Below are 20,785 nucleotides of genomic sequence, written 5' to 3'. Positions count from 1 at the left end.
AGGGAAGAAAGTGTGGATCTGAGACACGTATGTCTGAGGTGAAACAGTATGAATATACACTGTCTGCCAGGCAGGTCTGCAGAAAAACTTTGGGGCAGGTCCGTCTAGAGTTTAAATGGACAGGTATCAGTCAAAACGTAGACATCGAAGAGGAAGGATGGATGGGGAAGGATCAACATATGGAATGTCAGAACAGGTTCTGACATATACCCATATACTAATATTGATGACATCAGGGATCTCCATATATGGGCTTAATTGCGACAGGTCAGGTCGCATTTACTATGATCCCTGATTTACATTCATCCCTGATGATGTCATAGTCATAGTCATGAGACCTGGTCACAATATTATATGGTGGCTTTCCCCATGTATGGGGATTATGATCCATCACTGTTGTCATGGTGATGTCATAATGATGATCTCATCGTGATGATATCATAGTGTAGATAATTTGCTCAAAAATGGACAGCCTGCACAAATCTTCATTTCTAGACTTGCACTGCAACAGTTTATGTTGTGTGTGATGTCAGACCTCAGTTCCTGGCCAGCCTACATAAGATGCAACTTGTCTTTAGACCTTCACTTCGTCTCAGTGATGTATAGATGTTTGTTTTTGGCCTCTGACGGACAGCGAGAGTGAGTGAAGAGAGACAGAGAGAAGCGGGAGAGAGAGATATAGTATTAATATATTGTCCAACCCCAACAGAGGAACCTAGAAGTCTCATCCCCATCACAGTTCATTTATATTTCCAGACTCAGGTCTCCTGTTCTGTATGTCTGTGCCTCACCTTCCTCCATGAACACATGAAGCCAAACTGCCTCAGCAGCCTGTCTGCAAATTAACTGCTCTGTAATCAGCCAGAAACAAAGAGACACAGATGAACTCAATCAGCCGAGTTACACAGGAAAAACCTTCCTCTCAACAGTGTGACAAGAGTTTCAATATGCCAAGTAATCTGAGGGCACACCGGCGTCTCCACCCAAGAGAAAAAACATACAACTGTCAATATTGTGACAAGAGTTTCTTTGAGTCAAGTCATCTGAAGAACCACCAGCGTATCCACACTGGGGAAAAGCCTTACCAATGTAAAAAGTGTGACAAGAGTTTCACTGACTCAGGTAATCTGAAGAGACACCAGTTGATCCACTCAGGAGAGAAACCATACCACTGTCAACAGTGTGACAAGAGTTTCGGTGTGTTAAGTGCCTTGAAGAGACACCAGTTGATCCACACTGGGGAAAAACCATACCGCTGTAAACAGTGTGACAAGAGTTTCAATCAATCAACCAATCTAAAGGCACACCAGCGTATCCACACTGGGGAAAAACCATACCGCTGTCAATATTGTGACAAGAGTTTCTTTGAGTCAAGTCATCTGAAGAACCACCAGCGTATCCACACTGGGGAAAAGCCTTACCAATGTATAAAGTGTGACAAGAATTTCAGTTTGTTAGGTAATCTGAAGACACACCTGCGTATCCACACTGGAGAAAAACCATACTACTGTAAAGAGTGTGACAAGAGTTTCAATCAATCAATCAATCTACAGAGACACCAGCGTATCCACTCAGGAGAAAAACCATACCGCTGTAAACATTGTGACAAGAGTTTCACTGACTCAGGTAGTCTGAAGAAACACCAGCGTATCCACACTGGGGAAAAACCATACCACTGTCAATATTGTGACAAGAGTTTCTTTGAGTCAAGTCATCTGAAGAACCACCAGCGTATCCACACTGGGGAAAACCATACCGCTGTAAACAGTGTGACAAGAGTTTCAATCAATCAACCACTCTAAAGGCACACCAGCGTATCCACACTGGGGAAAAACCATACCGCTGTCAATATTGTGACAAGAGTTTCTTTGAGTCATGTCATCTGAAGAACCACCAGCGTATCCACACTGGGGAAACGCCTTACCAATGTAAAAAGTGTGACAAGACTTTTAGTATGTTAAGTATCTGAAGACACACCTGCGTATCCACACTGGAGAAAAATCTACAGACACACCAGCGTATCCACTCAGGAGAGAAACCATACCACTGTCAACAGTGTGACAAGAGTTTCGGTGTGTTAGGTGCCTTGAAGAGACACCAGTTTATCCACACTGGGGAAAAACCTTACCAATGTAAAAAGTGTGACAAGAATTTCAGTAGGTTAGAAATTCTGAAGACACACCTGCGTCTCCACACTGGTGAAAAACCATACTACTGTAAACATTTTGAAAAGAGTTTCAATGACTCAAGTGGCTTGAAGAGACACCAGTGCAGACTTGAGAAAAACATTTCCAGTCTTTTGTAGTTAAATTTAAGTTCTGAGTGGATACAGCTGATATATTTAACACAACATTCAAGAAACTGTCTAATATTTTAGTGTAGTCCTGCTCTTAACACAATCACTGATGGGAATTAAATTAAGTAATTCATCCATCACTGCCAGCATTTTTACCAATCCCCAACAACGCCTGGCTTTGCATTGTGACGTCATGTGGCAGCCAAGTCTATGGACTTTTAATGTTTGTCTTATTCATGCCCCCAAAAATATGAATAAAAGAAAATAACACTGTCAACACTTTGATGACAAAAAAAGAATATGAATAAAAAACGATACACTATTCAGCAAATACACGGCCCTGGTCTATTGAGAAAGTATGCATCGATGAACTATAATGTCTGTGATTTTACATACATTTCATGTACCGTATTCCAAATACACAGCCATAGATCGGTCCTATCCGCGCACGGTTAGCAGACTGACCTCGTCGGCATTTAAATTTGTAGAATCGTGTGTGTACCCAATAATGAATTCCTATAAGACTTGGAGTCAGATATTGTTCTCTAGAAAACGTGTGTTAAATCAGTGCCCATACCCGAGGCGGGGTTGGCGAAGGGGCCTTTCTGTGTGGAGTTTGCATGTTCTCCCCGCGTCCCCTAGGGTAGGTCGGTCCCCTCACAGAAACATGCAATAATCCTGGTCTCTAAACTACCTCCCCTGGCCAGCCGTGGCGCCTGATGGAGGGGAAAGGAACTGGTCGGAATAACGTGTTCCTTCTACGCGCATGAGGTCAGTCCGCTCCCCCCCCCCCCCCCCCCCCCCCAGGTTGGCAGAGGAAGTGTAGCGCCCAGGATTACATTAGATAATTGACACTGGGTGAAAAAATGGGTTACAAAATTGTGGGATAAAACATAAAAAAAGGAAACGTGGGTTAAGTAAAATATCGCCACTTATTCCACGAGATTCACATGGACAACATTCTCTGTCAGCGACAAGGCGGGATCTGAAATGACTGCTGGTCTGGACTGAAAATATGAAAACTTCCTTTTGGAACAGTCAATGTTTGGGAAGCACATACGTATGGGGCACACAATTGTCAGCTGGTGTGATCTCTAACCCCAAACCAATCGCAACCACATCTGTCAATTGTGTGCCCCATACTTTTATGTTTTTTTGTAGCTTTCGCCTTTATTTTTTTATAGCGGGTCAGAGACAGTAGGCTGACAGGAAATGAGGAGAGAGATGATGGGGGGGGGGGGGGGAAGACATGCAGTAAAGGCCGTCGGGATCGGGAGTCAAGCCCACGGCACACTGCCAGACTGGATTACCAGCCAAGGTGCCTGGACCGCTGAGCCACGGCCCAGGCCTGTGCCCCATACATTTGTGCATTATGTTCAGTCCTGCACTCATTACGGGCCCCTTGCCGCCACCTGAGAGAATATTGTGCAGCTTGTGGAAAAGTGGAGCTATTTTACTAAAAGTTAAAGTAGGCTACTCATTAAGCAGAATGTCCCATTTAAAGTTTTCAAATGTATAATAACCTTATGAACAATCTCACAATGTGTCACTTGTAGATCGGCTATTTTCAAATTGGCTGATGTATATTGGCCTGAAGGGGATGTTTTGTGTATCTGTTTTGTTTAATCTGTGATAATAACTTTTACTCCACTACAAAACAAAAGTTTTCAAATATATGTAGTGGAGTAAAAGTACAATATTTGGATCCAAGATCTAGCAGAGTAGAAGTAAAAGTATTGGGAATTAGAAATACTACAAATGCCTAGAAAATGTACTTAAGTACAGTAGGCCTATACTTAAGTACTTAGTTACTTTCCACCACTGGCTAATACACACAATTGATGGAATGAAGAGGTGTTTGTCGAGGGCTGGGTGATAAGCTATGTGTGGGTCAGTGGTTGGGGCTCGGTTGCGTTACATTTAGCCTACTTTGTCAACGTAAATGTAAGTGTAATGTTTCCTCATGCCAAATAAAGCCCCTTTGAATTTAAATGAATGGACGCCTGCTGACTTCCCCACCCTCCTCGTATACAATGCTCTTAAGAAGGCCTGGTGTGACATATACAGTATATATATATAATGACTGTAGGTTCTCAATTCTCAGGTTTACAATCACAAACTGCTTTACGAATGAATGCTTAAACATAAGTATTAAACGTAGATTTGGCACGTTTGGGACCAGTCAATCATATACTGATTGACTGGCTGGATGCTGTGTAAAAAGCAATCATGCAAATCATATGTATGGTGTGTTAGACAGCTGCTATTTTACATTACAATCACAATACACTGTATAAAACGCTGAGAATATAACAGTTTAGGCAGTTGAATTAACATAGAATAAACCTTTATTCATCCCTGGAGGGAAATGCAGGAGCCATGGAAACAACAGCCTATAGAGGGGAGGGGGGGAGGGGGGGGGGGGCAGGAGAGAGAATACACAGACTAACAGGCAAATATTGTACTTTTACTCCATTACATTTGAAAACTTTAGTTACTACTTTGATTATTATTACAAAACATACATTAAACACTACAAGCTCACAACATGTCACGCTGCGACGTGTTGTGAGCTTGTAGATCGGCTATTTTCAGCAAGTGTAAAATCAGTCATTACGACAACATCAAGGCCCAGCCAAAATACATTTTAGTTGACTAAATCAACTGTAGATGTAGTCGGCTAAAATCTTATGACATTTAGTCGAATAAAACCAGACTAAACATTCCAGGTGACTAAAATGTGACTAACACTAAATGAAAACTATTCAAGAGACTATCACTAAAACTAAAATCTAAATGTTCTGCCAAAACACTGGTCGCCAGTGAGGTCAGCCTTGTCATTATCATGTCACGTTTCTATGTCTCATATTTATACTATGTATCTTGTTGTCACGTCACTATGATACAGCAATACCAGTATATATTCCCTGTCTGTGTAATAAACTTTGTGGACCTATAGCGTGATACTGTCTTCTGTGTCACGTTCTTGTTCTCCCAGGCCTGCCGTCATATACTTCAACTGGATTGTCACACAGACACCACCCAGCCTGCACACACTACCAGCTTGTCACGTACAGCCCGACCGAGGGTCTTCTAGAGATCACAGCAGTGAGTACTTTAAGTACATTTTCATGCCAAAACATTTGTACTTTTACAAAAGTATTGGAAGTAAGAATTCCATACTTTTACTTGTAACAGAGTACTTGAATGTAAAACTACTTTTTCCACTACTGATCCTAGTATTGACCTTTTACAGTTTTACAGACCACGGCCATTTTGCCATCAGAGTTTGGAAGCACTCGCAGGGCAGAGAGGTTGAGTGATATCTAACGAACACTTCCAAACTCCAGCACTTTGAAAAATAATCACCTGCAAGGACACAAAGTAGTTCATAACATGTCTACAGTGGATTTTTAGGATAGAAAGAGAATAACTCAAGCTTTCCGTACAGCTGCAATGTTGGTGAGTTTGACGTTGTGTAATACAATCAGGTCTTTTCTTTTCTGTTTTCTGCCAATGGGAAGTTGCACCTAGGTAGCACCTTGCCATTAACTTATATGGTAAGATGGCCGCGGTCTGCATATGGAGAATAGTAGTCCGTCCATGTGCAATGTCACGAGAATCCATGCAGGTCAGGAGTCGATATAGTAAAAACAAAAAGTCACTACAGTACTGTGCAGCTCTTAAAAACGTTCTCTGCATGTGGAGGTCAATATTGGAGCCGAGTATGATGGCTACTGTCACAAAGGGCACATATTTTACCTGCCGATATGCTGGTATTCTAGTTAAGTTGTTCTCAAAGTGGGAACTCAACCCCAAGGGGTCCTCCAGGGAGGAGTTTCCAGAGGGACCCTATACTCCCATGCTGGCCAAATGATTAATAGTTTAGGTACTCTGAGAGTTACGAGATTCCGTGACCTTGAGGCATAGTAAAAACGGGACCTTGAAATGAAAACGTTTTAAGAAGCACTGGTAGAAACTAGAAACACAGCCTACCCAATGTGCAGACTCAGAGGAGGGATGAGGTTGTGTGAATAAAAATTGTCAGTCAATGGTTTCACGCTAATAGACGATATATACTAATTTATTACTCGATGATGATGATTCAATTACAGTTCATCTTTTTTATGGTAAATTAAAACAAAACATAATATGGTATTAAGGTTTTTAAACCTTAAGGCTATACAGTAGCCTACACTACATTAGTCACTCAAGTGCCAATACATTGTATAGGCTATACAATGCACCACTGATTACAAAGTCAAGCTAAATTCTTAAGTAACTATATAGTCTAAAAAATAATCTGCAACTTTGTCCTGCAGTGCTCTCAGAGATGGGTGTACTGATAATTGCAGGGTGCTTTGCTTTTGGGACCACGTGACCTCGCCCACAGGATGTCCCACGCTAGAAGACTTTGTGCTGGCTGGTGGTGTGTGTGTGTGTGTGTGTGTGTGTGTGACTGTGTGTGTGTGAGAGAGAGTGTACGCGCGTGTGTTGTGTGTGTGTGTGTGTGTGTGTGTGTGACTGTGGGGTGGTCTGCTCACAGAAGTCGCGAACAAAACATACATCATGTTCCCTGGAGCCGAACGTCGTCAAAGTTGGCTTAAAAGTTGCGAAAACTAGCTCGCAATTTCCTTCAGACAAAATCTACCACGGGTGGCTAGGATTTTAGTGTCTTCTTTTTGTAATGGACCATGTGAAACAGTGATTCATTATTTAAACGCTTCTCGGGTGACAATTACACTTTATACTTTTTTCCCTACATTGCCTTAATGGACATTGAGCACTTTTAATTTGGATGTTTCTTCATTCATTCGGATTATGAAGATGATGGCCCCCCCGCCGGCCGTCATCAGTTGAATTCATTGACTGAAGCAGAAGCGGGGTGATCCGCGTCAGTCCGCGGCTACAATGAAGCAGTGTGTGTGTATCCTTACACAAGAAGAGAGACAATGCCGCAAGATGCACAGAGAGGAGACTCGATTCCCACAACACCATGCGCTGCAGCCGGTACCCTTCGCTATTCGCCGCCGAGGACACAGATAAAGGTTTGTTCCATTCTGTGATTGGAATCCCTTTTTTAATCATGATTCTATGAGCTCTCTCGAACTGTAGAGGAGCCTTTTTTTACTAGAGCGACCGTACCACACGCTCGCCTCGACGCACCAATTTCGTCTCGTATTGAGGAATGATTTGCTGCATGTGGAAATCACAGATTGAAAAGCAAATTGGTGCTATATGGGTTAAACCATTCTTTACGATTTCATGAGCTTTATAAATAATTGTTCACTTTCAACACAGGGGAGGTCTTGTGTAGTAGCTTTGCTGCTCACCCTCCTAATCAATGATGTTTTATAGTCCAAGCTATGATGAGATCCAAATCCTTCACAAGAACGGTTCCATAAGGGTGTTCGAGAGATGTGCGATCTCATACTTTATCAGACAGTTTCATCGGAAATGCACGGCATTCGGAAGCATTCATTAGGATGTGTTAATTTGAATTCTGTCATGTGTAGGTGTTTGTCATGTTCTTATCACTGCCCCTCCCCCTTTCACCACCACACAAACGCATGCATGCGCTCGCCGCACGCACGCACACACACACACACACACACACACACACACACACACACACACACACACACCTGTTCTTCCTAAGTGTTTTCTTAAGTTAGTTTTGGTGGGGTAACCTTTTAGAGTCTAAAAGGTTATGATCAATGGTCTAAAATTTAGACCATTGATTCTCAAACATTTTCATGCCAAGGACCCCCAAATTCATTGATATGTATTTGGCCGTGGATCTCCATCTGAAAATAATGTTGAGCCCAGGTCCCATAAGTGAATATTTGTCTTATGTTTCATATAGAAAATAGCCAATCTATACAAGCAAGCTCACACATTTTTTTTTAAACAGGCCTTTATATCCACCTGTTCATTTTGCTGGGGATCCCCTGGGACCCCCTCAAACCAAGGGGCCAGTGAGGCGCTCCAATGTTGAAGCACTGGGCCCTAGTGGTAAGAGGAGGGACTACAGGCGGACCCGTGGATTCATGACCGGGAAACCCTATGCAGCTGGGCTTTAACATTGGGCGCTCGGTTGCACTTCCGCATTTGTATTGTACTGTATTTGTATTTCTCTATCCTTCTTTATACTCTATGCCTCAAACTCCCTGAGGGTCCCTGCTTTATAGGCTACAGTAACATCAAATCTATATGCACATCATGGATAAGGCCTTTTTCATTAACCAACCCATACATACAGGACATTGAAGGCCTATTCATACTCCAGTTCTTGGTGATAAGGTAAGCAGTAAGCACCGAAACGGCAGTTAGTAACAACAGAAAGAAGTGTTTGGGGTGAGTGGTGGGTCGTTTATCACCACGACGTCACGTGACTTCATGTTGTAGTTGTCGGTGGTCACCTTATCACCAAAACGGAATAGTTGTAGTAGCAGGAAATGTACAGATAAGCTTCCTTCCTGCATTTAGCCAGCCCAGTGGTCCTCCTCTTGTGCCCTATTTAAAAATCACACCCGTGTGAACTGAGTGGTGAAACTCCCCTCTCTCCCTCCCCCCTCTCTCTCTCTCATTAGCCGGCAACAGTGCAGCACTATATCTCTCTGTTTCTGGCACAACAGCGCCACTTTTGCCCCTACTGGTACTCTAAACATAGTAACATAATCACATAGTCCCATAGGGACATTGCTGTTCCTTGGAGTGGTTGCACCACTCAAAAAGAATGTATAACAAATAGACAATTCACAAGCTCACAATGCTGAGCTATTAATGTTTGGCCATCATGCACAAACATTTTATGGAGGACAGTTTGAAAGTGGATACTTTCACTAAAATTCCACCAACTAGAAGGTAATCCAATGAGAATGTACAGGAGAATGATTAGATTAAGTTCACAATTCTACAACTGTGTGTACTGTAGATGGGATAGAGAGATGCCTATGACCTGACATTCTGAATAGACATTCGCAGTGCACTTTCTCATTGGAAGTTATTAGATCAGATATGTAATAACTTCCCTTCTCTCTTGTGGGGTCCCTGGCGACTGGCATTTTCAAATGGAGGTCCATGTGGCTTAATAGGTATGAATTATTAGGGTGTCATTGACGTGAACCATGTGGCTTAATAGGTATGAATTATTAGGGTGTCATTGACGTGAACATTTCTGAGAACCACCGCTTTAGCCCACTGGTTCTCAGCGATTTAAATGGACACTTATAGTCCATACTGTCCATTTCAAATGGACACTATAGTTACAAGTCTGTAACATACGTTTGGTTCCAGTGATCACAGAGTTAAATTGACATTGAGGATTAAATTGAGGATAAAATGCATATCAAATGGCGGGGTCTGAAGCCTAATGCGTATCAAACTGTGGGTCCTTGTTAAATTAAAAAGGTTGAGCAGCACTGGTTTAGCCCACAGCGGTATAAATAAATCCATGAGCCGCCGCCGCCTCAAGGCTGTGAAGACAGCCATTAGAGTAATTTGTAGTGAGATGATAAACAGACTGATGCGTTTCCGCTTGAGCAGATAGTCAGATTTTGCCAAACGCCTGGCTGCGTCTTGAATATGTAAAAGCACTCAAACTCCAAGTGGTGCAGGCTGACAGTTTGACAGCCACGGCGTAATGCGCTCAGATAATTGGCTGATATTTACAGAGCACACAATGGCTTAGAGACTGTCTCTTCTCATAATGATGTACCGGCGGTACAGATGATTTCCACTGGCTTTGACATGCACGTCCAAATGGTTGGGGGGGGGGTTGAGTTTTTGCATAGCGTACATTTAATTTCTGTTCGCTTTGATGGACAGCCTTGTGCCTCAGAAGGAGAGAAATTATAATACGGAGAGATTTCCTGCACCTTTGAGTTCCATTGAACCACGTGTATAGTCATATACTTTTGTGTGACGGAAATAGTCGATCTACAAGCTCACAGAATGTCGTGGCGATACACATTGTGAGCTTGTAGATCTGTTATTAGTTATTACTGCAAGTTTTTGAAAAACGTGAACATGGGGAATTTGTTTCAAATAGTATAGGGACTCCAGGCCCGGCCAAATCGCTGGCCTAGTGGTCTGGGCACCTAGGCGCCAAAGTAGCCTGACAGCGTGTCTCGGGTTCGAGTTCCGATCCCGACAGCCTTTCGTGTCTAACTTCACTTCGCTATCAATACAAATCTTTAACAGCTCACTCCAGGGTGGTTGAGTTGGAATTAGCAAGAAATAAGAACCCACGGGCAATGTAACGCTTGTGTTCAGGACTCTTGGACGAGTGCAAGGTGACACCATTGTGGCAAACCGAGGCCTTCTTCTGGGCAGTGGATGTGTGTTTGTGAATGTGGGGTGAGCAGTTCACCAGGCCTGGACTGTACAATATTATTAACCAAAAGTAATTGGACGTTGAGAATTATGTTCAATTACGTTTCACAATGACGTAATCATGAAACTTGCCAATTAATTCACCATTACAAACCAGAACATTGTACAACCCATGTTCCCATCCATCTTGGTTTAGATTGTTGTTATTGTACCTAGTTCACCATATGCCATATACACCTACAGTATAGTATTCAACAATCAACACACTTTGGGTCTGGGTAGCTCAGTCGGTAGAGCACTTGCCTTTCGACTGCAAGGTCATGGATTCGATCCCGGGCACCGCCAACTCAGCGTATGAGGAGCACGGCTTGAAGTCGTGCAGTAAGTACTGTGAGCTGATGGTAGGTGTTGCGCTCCACCTCAGAAATCCATCTCCCAGGGGTCTAGCACATTGAAACGGGGATAGACTCCCACACCCTGGCTGATACCGACAATAAGCCTCTATGACTTTTTAAGTATTACTAATTATTAGTACCAATTACAGTTCAAATTATATTTTCCCCATTGTTAATGGAGTTACAGTAAGACTTCACTCTAAACAAGTGCTGCTGTACAAGCAACACTTTTATTGCTTTTTTTAGGGTTCCTTTTTGAACTGTGAAATTGCTGAACGGAAGTCTCGCGTCAAGATTCAAAGATTAGTCACAGTCATGCAAGTACTGTATGTGCAGCGAAATGTTAGAATGGCAGACTCTGCCGTAACGTGCCAACAATGTCCAACAACATATATAATACAAGGAGACGCGTTGTATTTCTGAGACACAACTGTATTACGTAAGCTCACTGGAGAAGTACATTAACACAAAGGTCAAGTAGTTCTCTGTCTAAAGCAGGGATTGGACCATATTTATATACATAGAGATAAGAGAGGCCCACACCACAGAGCCAATACATAAAATTAAATGAAATACCACCCCAGCATACAGCAAGTACTGTAAATAGTAGCGTGGAATGTACAGACTGCTAGGACAAACATCTTCATGTCAAGATTCCTCCTTACACAGTCTAGTACACAATATATAGCAACAGTGAGTGAACATACTGTAAGAAATGATCGTATGAATGAAAGTATTACAAAATTGTAATTAAAGCCAAGCACTAAGTAGTGATGAGTCATAAAGTATAGTGAATGTGCCTCATGTCCAGACACTCCATGGATGGCATTGTGTTTCTGTGACATATGGAAATGCTCCACAGTGTCTGCTGGCACAAAAACACATTCTCTTTTTTTCTTCTCTCTCTCTCTCTCTCTCTCTCTCTCTCTCTCTCTCTGGTTATGGGGCAAACAGATCTCCCACAAAATGTGTCAGATGTACTTTCACTGCACCCACACCATGAGTAGGATATTGATCATAGAGCAGTGTTTGTTGGGCTGTTAAATGGATTCGGGTTGTTGTGCCCCTGAGAGGATTTTGCCTTTTAAACCTATTTAGTTCAGATGAGCAAGAGGGTTTGTTCCCGGATTATCCCCAAACATGGACTCACACACCCAGTGTGATTTGGCTGGGGCAGGAAGGGAGGCGATAAACTGATATGGTGATAAGCTGATGACTTGACTGGTGTTTTCCGCTTGTATAAAGTATGAGAATATTTAATACCAATATTAGTTTTGGATGCAAGAACCCAGTATCAGTCAGATTCACGAATCATTCTATATACATTATACAGTTATACACTATGGTTCTTATAGGCTTCTTAGAGGAATTATAGTGGATTCGATACTAGTTTCCCATATTCATGTTCCAGTCCACAATGTTTCTGCATCAAGGCTAATGTTTTGCATTGGTGAAAATAAATACGATCCTGTACCTTATTAGTAAACGAGGCCTTTTACCTCCATTTGACTGTTTTTCTCCAGAATGAGGCTTTGTCCGTTGAACGACAGCGATGAATGGAGGAGAGCTGAGTGAACAGATTCCTTCAAGGCAGGAGCCATTTCAGGTGAACACACACTCTGTCTAGACGTCGCCTTCAAGGTCCACCGTTAAGAATGAAGACCAAGTATGCCATAATCTTCATCTGCATCGTGGCCCTGGTCATCATCGAAAAGGAGAGCAACATCTTATCAAGGTGAGGGAGGTGGTCTTCATAATTATAATGCAGTGAAAGTACGGGTCAATTTGGTTCCATTTGGACACTATCAGAGTTATAAACCTGTAATAAATGTCCAATTGGTTCCTGTTCCTAACTATTGATCATTTTGCTGGTAAATCCAGGCACCTTGGCTGGTAATCCAGTCTGGCAGTGTGCCGCGGATTCGACTCCCGATCCCGACGGCCTTTACTGCATGTCACCCCCCCCATCTCTCTCCCCATTTCCTGAAAGCCTACTGTCTATCCCTCTATAATAAAAATATAAAATAAAAGTTAAGATATACAAGGATTCGTCAGTGACACTGCGCGTCACTGACTGTCTTTTATAAACAGCTTCAAGTCCGTGTTACTTACGCGTTGCATCACTGTCGAATCCTTGGTATACCGTGTGTTCAACGAGGAGCAGCGGAACAACAATAAACTGTAACCTATTTTGTCACGCTCGCGCTAATGAAACTACACACGGTACAAGGTCGTGTCAAAACATTCAAGTATCAGAAGATGATGTAACCCGGGTAAAGTAATGCGTCACTGTCGCATGTTTAACTAGAGTTTTCTAGTAGTCCTAGTTCCTAGTAGTAGTATAGTAATGGTCCTACTGTAAGTCCTAACCTTTTATTTAATCATAATATCCTTGTTGATATAACGCCATTTAGGTCAATGATATAACATTATGTTGTAATAATATAGCAGCGGGTAGGCTACTTGAGGCCACTCAACTGTCTTCCATGTTTTGGAAAGGTGATGTGCGACCGCGATGCACTGCACCCACCCCCTCCCAACTATGCCGGTCCCCGAACATTTTATGAGCCGTCAGCTGGTCCGTGGTAATGCAAAGGTTGGGGACCCCCGCTCTAATCAATCCATCATGTCTCAACAGGGTCTCCGATAAGCTGATCCAGAGACAGACTCCACAGCAGACTCCACAGACCCCGCTGATGGACTTCAGCAACAACAACACACAGAACGGCTCCCTGGCCATGCTCAAGCTGCTGCTGTACAGACTCACCAACATGAAGCTCAACTTCTCCGTGCCTTCCTCCGAGGAGCCAGAGGATGAGGAGGACGCCTACGGCTCAAGGTTGTATTATAGTTAACTAAAACTAATTCAATAAAATTGAAAAAAAAACATTTTTGTTAACTGAACTACGGTAAATAAAAACTATAATAATAAATAAACGATAACTAACTGAAACTGTATTTATTGTGTGTTTACACAATACTACTAACTACAACAAACTGAAATTATAGAAATTAGTTTTACCAACATTACAAACAGTAACTGAATATATATTATTTTAAATGGTATCTTTTGTTGGGTTTTTGTTACACAATAATAGGCCTTCTTTGAGCTTTTTGAATCCCGCACCTGGCCCATAGTATGAAAAAAAACTAAAAAAAACTAAAACTATCACGGAAACTAATAAAAACTAAACTAAAACTAAGCGTTGTTATAAATATAAAAACGAATTAAAAAAAGCAAAAAAGAGCAAACCAGCTCTAAAAGATTTAATAAATAACTGGATTAGAAAAAAACGAACTAACTAACTAAAACTATAATGAAAAATCCCAAACTAATTTTATTCTAACCTTGCTACCTGTACAGCTACAGCAGAGGAGGCCACAAGCACATCCTTCTCCTGGCCACGACGCGGACGGGTTCGTCGTTCGTGGGCGAGTTCTTCAACCAGCACGGCGACAACATGTTCTACCTGTTCGAGCCGCTGTGGCACGTGGAGCGCATGCTGACGCTGGCCACCGGCGGCACCAACGGCTCGGTGTCGGCGGGCATCTACAAGGACGTGCTCCAGGGCCTGCTGCTGTGCGACTTCGCCCCGCTGGAGCGCTTCATCTCGCCGTCGCCACAGGACCACGTGACGCCTGCGCTCTTCCGCCGGGAGTCCAGCGTGTCGCTCTGCGAGGAGCCCGTCTGCACACCGGTGGTCAAGGACGTATTTGAGAGGTGATTCAGATTTCCTGGATATATACTCTAGCCCATTTAGACCTGAGGACGATTCTACAAATACCTTCTAACTCATGATAGTTTTCTGAAATACCCATGTTTCTATGTCAGTCGTTCTCAAACATTTTCATGTCAAGGACCCCCAAGATTATATGTAATTGGCCGCAGACCCCCATCTAAAAATATGTTGTTCCAGGGACACCCCAGAAGCAAAGATTTGAGTTAAAAACGTTGGCTCTGAAAGAATATATTCAAAGATTTGCACTACATTTTCCAAATTTTCTAAAATATCAGACCTACAAGCTCTTAGATCTATGAGCTTGTAGATCTGCTATTTTTCAATAGCTAAAGTATAACATAATGCTTAAAACACCAAAAGGGGTTCCCGCCTAAAATGGGTTAAGCTCTCAAGAGTTAAAGATCCATTTGGTTAACAACTGTCCATAGCTGGGGACCACCTGGAACCCACTCAAGGACCACTGGTGTTCCCCGGACCACTGGTTGAAAACCACTGCTCTAGTGATGACTTTAGCTTTCAAGTAGAGCCAGTGTGGGCCAGCTGTGTAGAACAGGCTTGGTCTGTATTAGCGTTGATTTTGACGGCATATTTAGATTTAAGCAATATTACACGAGAGGGTGTGGGTTAACGTGATTATGGTCAGGAGTCGAGTTCCACAAGCAAGTTTGCTAGCGCTCTGGGAGAACAGCTGTAGCAGCTGAATTCTTTGTTTTGATTTGGAGGTGAATGGTGCTGGTTTAATCCACGGCTAGAAGGCTGTTTCAACCAATCAGATTGCTTCCTCAAAACGACCTGCGGTATAACTTAGTTTTAGTCATGGTCTTTTTGAACAAAATTCCATTTAGTTTTCATATTCATATTTCACATTTTAGTAATCTGAAATGTTTTATTCGCCTAAGAGTTTAGTCGACTAAATCTACAGTGATTCAGTCAACTAAAATGTATTTTGGCGGGTTGTGATGGCGTTGAAATGCCTGATTTAGAAAATAGCAGATCTACCATCTCACAACGTGTCACACTCCGACATGTTGTGAGCTTGTAGATCGTCTATTTTCGGATAGTGACACCTGCACACAACCAAACATAAAATGACTTGTCTTTTAGTTCTACTGGATCTCCGCTCCACTAGTCCCTCCCTGAACTTTTAGTCTAGTTTTTATCTGTTGACGAAATTATCAGTGAGTATATTTAGTCATAGTTTAAGTCAATCATAGCTTAGTTTTTTTTTCTTTGTTTTTGTCAGTGAAAAAAGGTAGTCGACCGAAAGTAACACTGATGGTCTATATGCATGTCTAAATTGTACGTCCTCACAAAAGTAGACCAACCGCAGCGCGACTCAGGCTGCCTGCCCTGCCGCATACATTCAGCAGAGCACACAGCTGTCACTGCTAGGCCAAATCAGCACAGCTCAGTAACATTAACACACAAAACTCACATTAGCATGTTAAGCACATCATTGGTGATGTGTGGGCGGTGTAAAAGCATACAGTATATGGGAAGTGGGAACGTAATTCTTCTCTTCTACTACAGTAAGACTGAAGAAATCTGTAAGATAAGATGTAGGCTATTATACGTAGGGGGGGGGGGGTTCAAGCCAGACAGCCAGGCTAATTAATTCAGCGGTCTGAAAAGCCTTTTCAGTCGCACAGGGAAGCCACACCGTTTTACAGTAGGCTCTGTGCATACGTTTAATCCCGGGGTTTCCAGAAAGTGCCTTGCAGAAAGTGCCTCCGCAAAGCAATGCGGTTGTGCGAACGTTTTCGCAGTCTCAAAGCCACTGGAAACAGACTGCAAAAAAGCTTCTTTCCACGAAGAATCAGATACATGAAATAACTGATAAGAACCAGAGCAAAACTGGGCAAAGAAAACACTAGACCTCTGGTTTTTATGCCATAGTTGTAGAGATTGAGCAATAGATATTTTAATTGCTTATCTTTCCAGATCAATGCTGGAATATTATCCGGACCAAAAGCTTTAGCTGACTTCAATTGTTTGGTGGCTGCTATAACTTCATTGATGGAACTAGGAAGGGTATGGCCTGGTCAGCCTGCAATGACATGCATAAGATCTGGTCACCCCAGCTTAGTAAGACATTCAAAGTAAAAATATGTAGGACGACCGCCGATTCTACTCTATGGCTCCGAGACATGGACACTTTCAAAGAAATTAGAGAAACGGTTGGATGGCACTTACACCCGCCTTCTAATGAGAGCGCAAAATGGAAGAGCCACCGACTTCTCTAATATACGGCAGCCTTTCCCTTGTTTCTTCACTAGTCCGATCCAAAGGAACAGTTTGCCGGCCACTGCTACAGAGCTGACAATGAGGTTATATCTTCCCTTCTCTGCAATCCTGCCTCAAAGCAGACCAGAGGTAGAAAACTGTCGTTCCCTGATGTCATTGCTAAGGGCACATGCATCAGTAAGCAGGAACTGTGGATGGCAATGAAGGACTGGAAAGGCTGGCGTGGCATTGTGAAATCCATGATCTCGACCGCGGTTGAAAAATGATGATGATTAGACTCTGAGGGCCCTATATTGCGCCACCTTAGCCCTTATCCCTAAACCTATTTGCCATTTTTTACAAAAAAAACCCATTTTAAAACAGTTCAACTAGCCTCATGTTGTGAGCTTGTAGTAAAAATACATTTAGGGATAAGATATACACGTAGCACTGAGTCTTGTTTTGACTCCTCTATGTGTCCCTCACCTCACCCAGGTACCACTGTAAAACACTAATGACTTACAGCTGTGTCCCTCTCCTCACCCATCCCAGGTACCACTGTAAAACGCGCCGCTGCGGGCCTCTCAACCTGACCCTGGCGTCCGAGTCCTGCCTCGCCAAAGAGCACCGCACCATCAAGACGGTCCGCGTGCGCCAGCTGGACAGCCTGCGCCCCCTGGTGGAGGACCCTCGCCTGGACGTGCGCGTCATCCAGCTGGTGCGAGACCCGCGCGCCATCCTGGCGTCGCGCATGGTGGCCTTCTCCTCCAAGTACCAGACGTGGAAGGCGTGGGCGCAGGACGGCTACGTTCCCGAGGACGACGAGGAGGTGAAGCGGCTCAAGGGCAACTGCGACCACATCCGCATGTCGGCTGAGGTCGGGCTGAGCCGCCCCCGCTGGCTGCGGCGGCGCTACATGCTGGTGCGCTACGAGGACATCGCGCGCTACCCCATGCAGAAGGCCGAGGAGATGTACCGCTTCACGGGCATACCGTTCACCCCGCAGGCCCGGGACTGGATCCTGAGGAACACGCAGACCACTCAGTCGGCCAGCGGGGTCTACTCCACCCAGAAGAACTCGTCGGAGCAGGCGGAGAAATGGCGGTTCAGCATGCCGTACAAGCTGGCCCAGGTGGTCCAGAGGGTGTGCGGGCCCACCATGGAGCTGTTTGGGTACAGGTTCGTGGACGACGAGAAGACGCTGGTCAACAGGTCCATCAGCCTGCTGGAGGACAAGCTGTTTTACTTGTCGTAGCACAAGATTGCAGTTTTCTTTTAATTCTTCGCCCGTGGATTGGTGGGCGAAAGCCACGGTAACCGTTTTTTTCCGCACCCAAACTAAAGGGGGACACGAGACAAGATGAGAATTATCCCGCTGCTTTTTTTACCAGTGATCGGACATTGGATCTGCGTAGAATTATGTCAAATTATCCACGCTTACCAGTTATGTGCCTCAATGAAACGCTTTCAGGAAATATAAGGGATAAAACATTCGTTGTGCCAGGAATCTGAACATTTTTGTATCAAAACTATCACTTGAAAAACATTATTTATTTTAAGGCAAATTGTGTGCGCTTGTTTTTTAAATGGCTATAGAGTTGAATTGTATTGAAGCGAGCTTATAGCATATCCTTATTCTATTGGAGTGTACAACTATATTGCTAGTCCCTCCCCTTCAGGGCTGAACCATAGTACTGTAAGTGTGTGTGTGTGTGTGTGTGTGTGTGTGTGTGTGTGTGTGTGTGTGTGTGTGTGCGCGAGCGCGTGTGAGTGCGGTCACACCAATGCAACTCCTTGCAACAAAACAGTTTTAAGGTCTTCTCACACCAATGCAACCCCTTGCAACAAAACAGTTTTAAGGACATGTCACACCAATGCAACTCCTTGCCACTTCTATTGGGGATGATGGTTTCACGCATACATGCAACTACTCGCAGACGCTTGGTTGCATGGAGTTGCCATGGTGAATCATTGGTGCGGTTTGGGTCCAAGTCTCAATGTTATATTATTACTGAGGATTTTACCGTCAGAGACAGAAAGCACAGGCGAGTGTTTCTATTCTATAGGTTCTTAAAATGAGTTCTAAAAACACCCTGGCCAGATCAAACCGTCCGCTAATACTGTGGATAAATATGCAGTAGACAAAGCCTTTATTAGAATACACAAGACAACCTGTTTATTGTAGAACGGATCTCTTTGACGATATAGGGCTTTAAATATTTGACTCAGGTGAAGTTTCAGTAATGTGAAATTTGTATTTTGTGACGTCTGTGCTATTCTGTCTGTGTGTCTTTGGTCTGCCTCGCGGCTTTACTGTGCCAAAATCATGTTCTGGATGTCATCAGACAAATGCCATGTATTATTCTTAATCATCGTTCTTGGGCCATCCGTTCCCAACATGCCATAGGAAAGAAAAAGGTTGAGTAAGGATGCATTAAAGATATTCAATGCTTATATGAAATCAAGTGTGTTGCTACCGTAACCTTCCATAAAAGCAGGTACTGTGGCTTTACAGTTTACAGAATATATATGTCGCCCCTGCCTAGTAGAAACCTTGTAGCTCCAGATTTCATATTTTGTTTGGTAAATGAATGCCCTACTTCATACTACTACGGTGTCACACAAAAGTAGAAAATAAATATGGAATCTATAAGCTCACAATGCATTGCGATGTGATGCGTTTTGAGCTTGTAGATCAGCTATTTTTTTTAATGTAAAACAGGTAAAAGTGAAGTGCATCGAATGTTATTGAACCAACGCAAAGTATACAAGAGCTTTGTGACTAAATATGAACTGCATTGGAACGATTTGGAAAACAGCTTCATTTTTCCATTTCATGAAAAGTAAACGGTTTTGGACATGCAAGGTTTCCACCCGCGACAGCGACGACATGTAAAACCGGAGCTCCTATAAAGCTCCATTGACCCCTGGGAGCAGCCCTACACTCACGCCGTTGAACTCACACATAAAGGTACGCACTGTGGATCTGGCTCAATGGCGGCATTATATTCCCTGTGTGGCTCAGCTAGGCAGTAGGGACCGCTGACAGTGCCGTCAGTGCTGGTCATGGAAATATGAGTTCTTACCGTAGTAGGAGGTAGATTATGCAGTCTGCTTTAACTGCCTTGTTGAAAACCGTCCACCGTATGTGAGAATAAATTGGAGGTGGCAAGTCGTGAGTTGTTCAGAGTCATTTGCTGTCTGGTTAATGAACGTGGTACAGTAGCATGTAGAATTATCCACTTGAATCCTATAGGAAATCCTAGGACTATATCCCATTTAGCACAATCCTTTATTTTGTAGTATTGAAGTCATACAATATAATTAATTTTGCTACTTTGGTACCACAGGTATGTATTTTATAGCATACATGCTTATGTATTTATACATCATGTAAAATATACAATTCAGTGCCTCCCAGTTGGAGAAACATTGGATTTCATCAATGTTTAGGTTTGGCTACAGTGGAGAGAAACAGGAAATGGCAGGAGTGAGAGATGGGGAAGGAGAATGCAGCAACATGCATGGGAACTTGTATACGGTGGTTTTAGAACCTGGGCCGGGCAGACTGTGGCAGCCAAGGACCGAGTCTTGTGCTGTATGTGTACTCTTTACCCGCAGTATATAATGCAGTGGTTTGGTAGTAGAACCTTCACTTAAAGCATAGAATTTTCAGAAAGTATTTATTTAAAGACCTTTAAGCCAAAGCCAGATCGGCTCCTGAGAAATGACAATTACAAAATAATTGGGTCGAACAAATAATTAGAAAGAAGAAAAACTCTTAAAAACGTGTT

At 43.2% G+C, this 20,785-nt stretch overlaps 2 protein-coding genes across 2 annotated transcripts in view; one reads left to right on the top strand and one right to left on the bottom strand.

Annotated features, from left to right (window-relative positions):
• Positions 1 to 20,785, bottom strand: part of cdhr1a (cadherin-related family member 1a) — a gene marked incomplete at both ends in the record, with an annotated part of 344,833 nt that overhangs the window by 33,013 nt on the left and 291,035 nt on the right. The window lies entirely within an intron of this gene.
• chst3a (carbohydrate (chondroitin 6) sulfotransferase 3a) lies at positions 6,831 to 20,124 on the top strand. Its single transcript, XM_080782178.1, has 5 exons — positions 6,831 to 7,344; positions 12,552 to 12,763; positions 13,667 to 13,867; positions 14,393 to 14,749; positions 17,544 to 20,124. The coding sequence occupies exons 2-5, from the start codon at positions 12,684 to 12,686 to the stop codon at positions 18,244 to 18,246; spliced, it is 1,341 nt and encodes a 446-aa protein (XP_080638304.1). The 5' UTR covers positions 6,831 to 7,344; positions 12,552 to 12,683; the 3' UTR covers positions 18,247 to 20,124.

Source organism: Protomyctophum bolini (assembly GCF_963924005.1).
Source record: "Protomyctophum bolini genome assembly, chromosome: 14".
Lineage (NCBI taxonomy): Eukaryota > Metazoa > Chordata > Actinopteri > Myctophiformes > Myctophidae > Protomyctophum > Protomyctophum bolini.
This window is presented reverse-complemented; position numbering and strand designations above follow the sequence as displayed.

Coding starts and splice junctions, on each gene's coding strand:
- chst3a (XM_080782178.1), top strand. CDS start 12,684: ATGAAGACCAAGTATGCCATAATCTTCATCTGCATCGTGGCCCTGGTC. Junction 12,764..13,666: donor GAGAGCAACATCTTATCAAG/GTGAGGGAGGTG, acceptor ATGTCTCAACAG/GGTCTCCGATAAGCTGATCC. Junction 14,750..17,543: donor GTCAAGGACGTATTTGAGAG/GTGATTCAGATT, acceptor CACCCATCCCAG/GTACCACTGTAAAACGCGCC.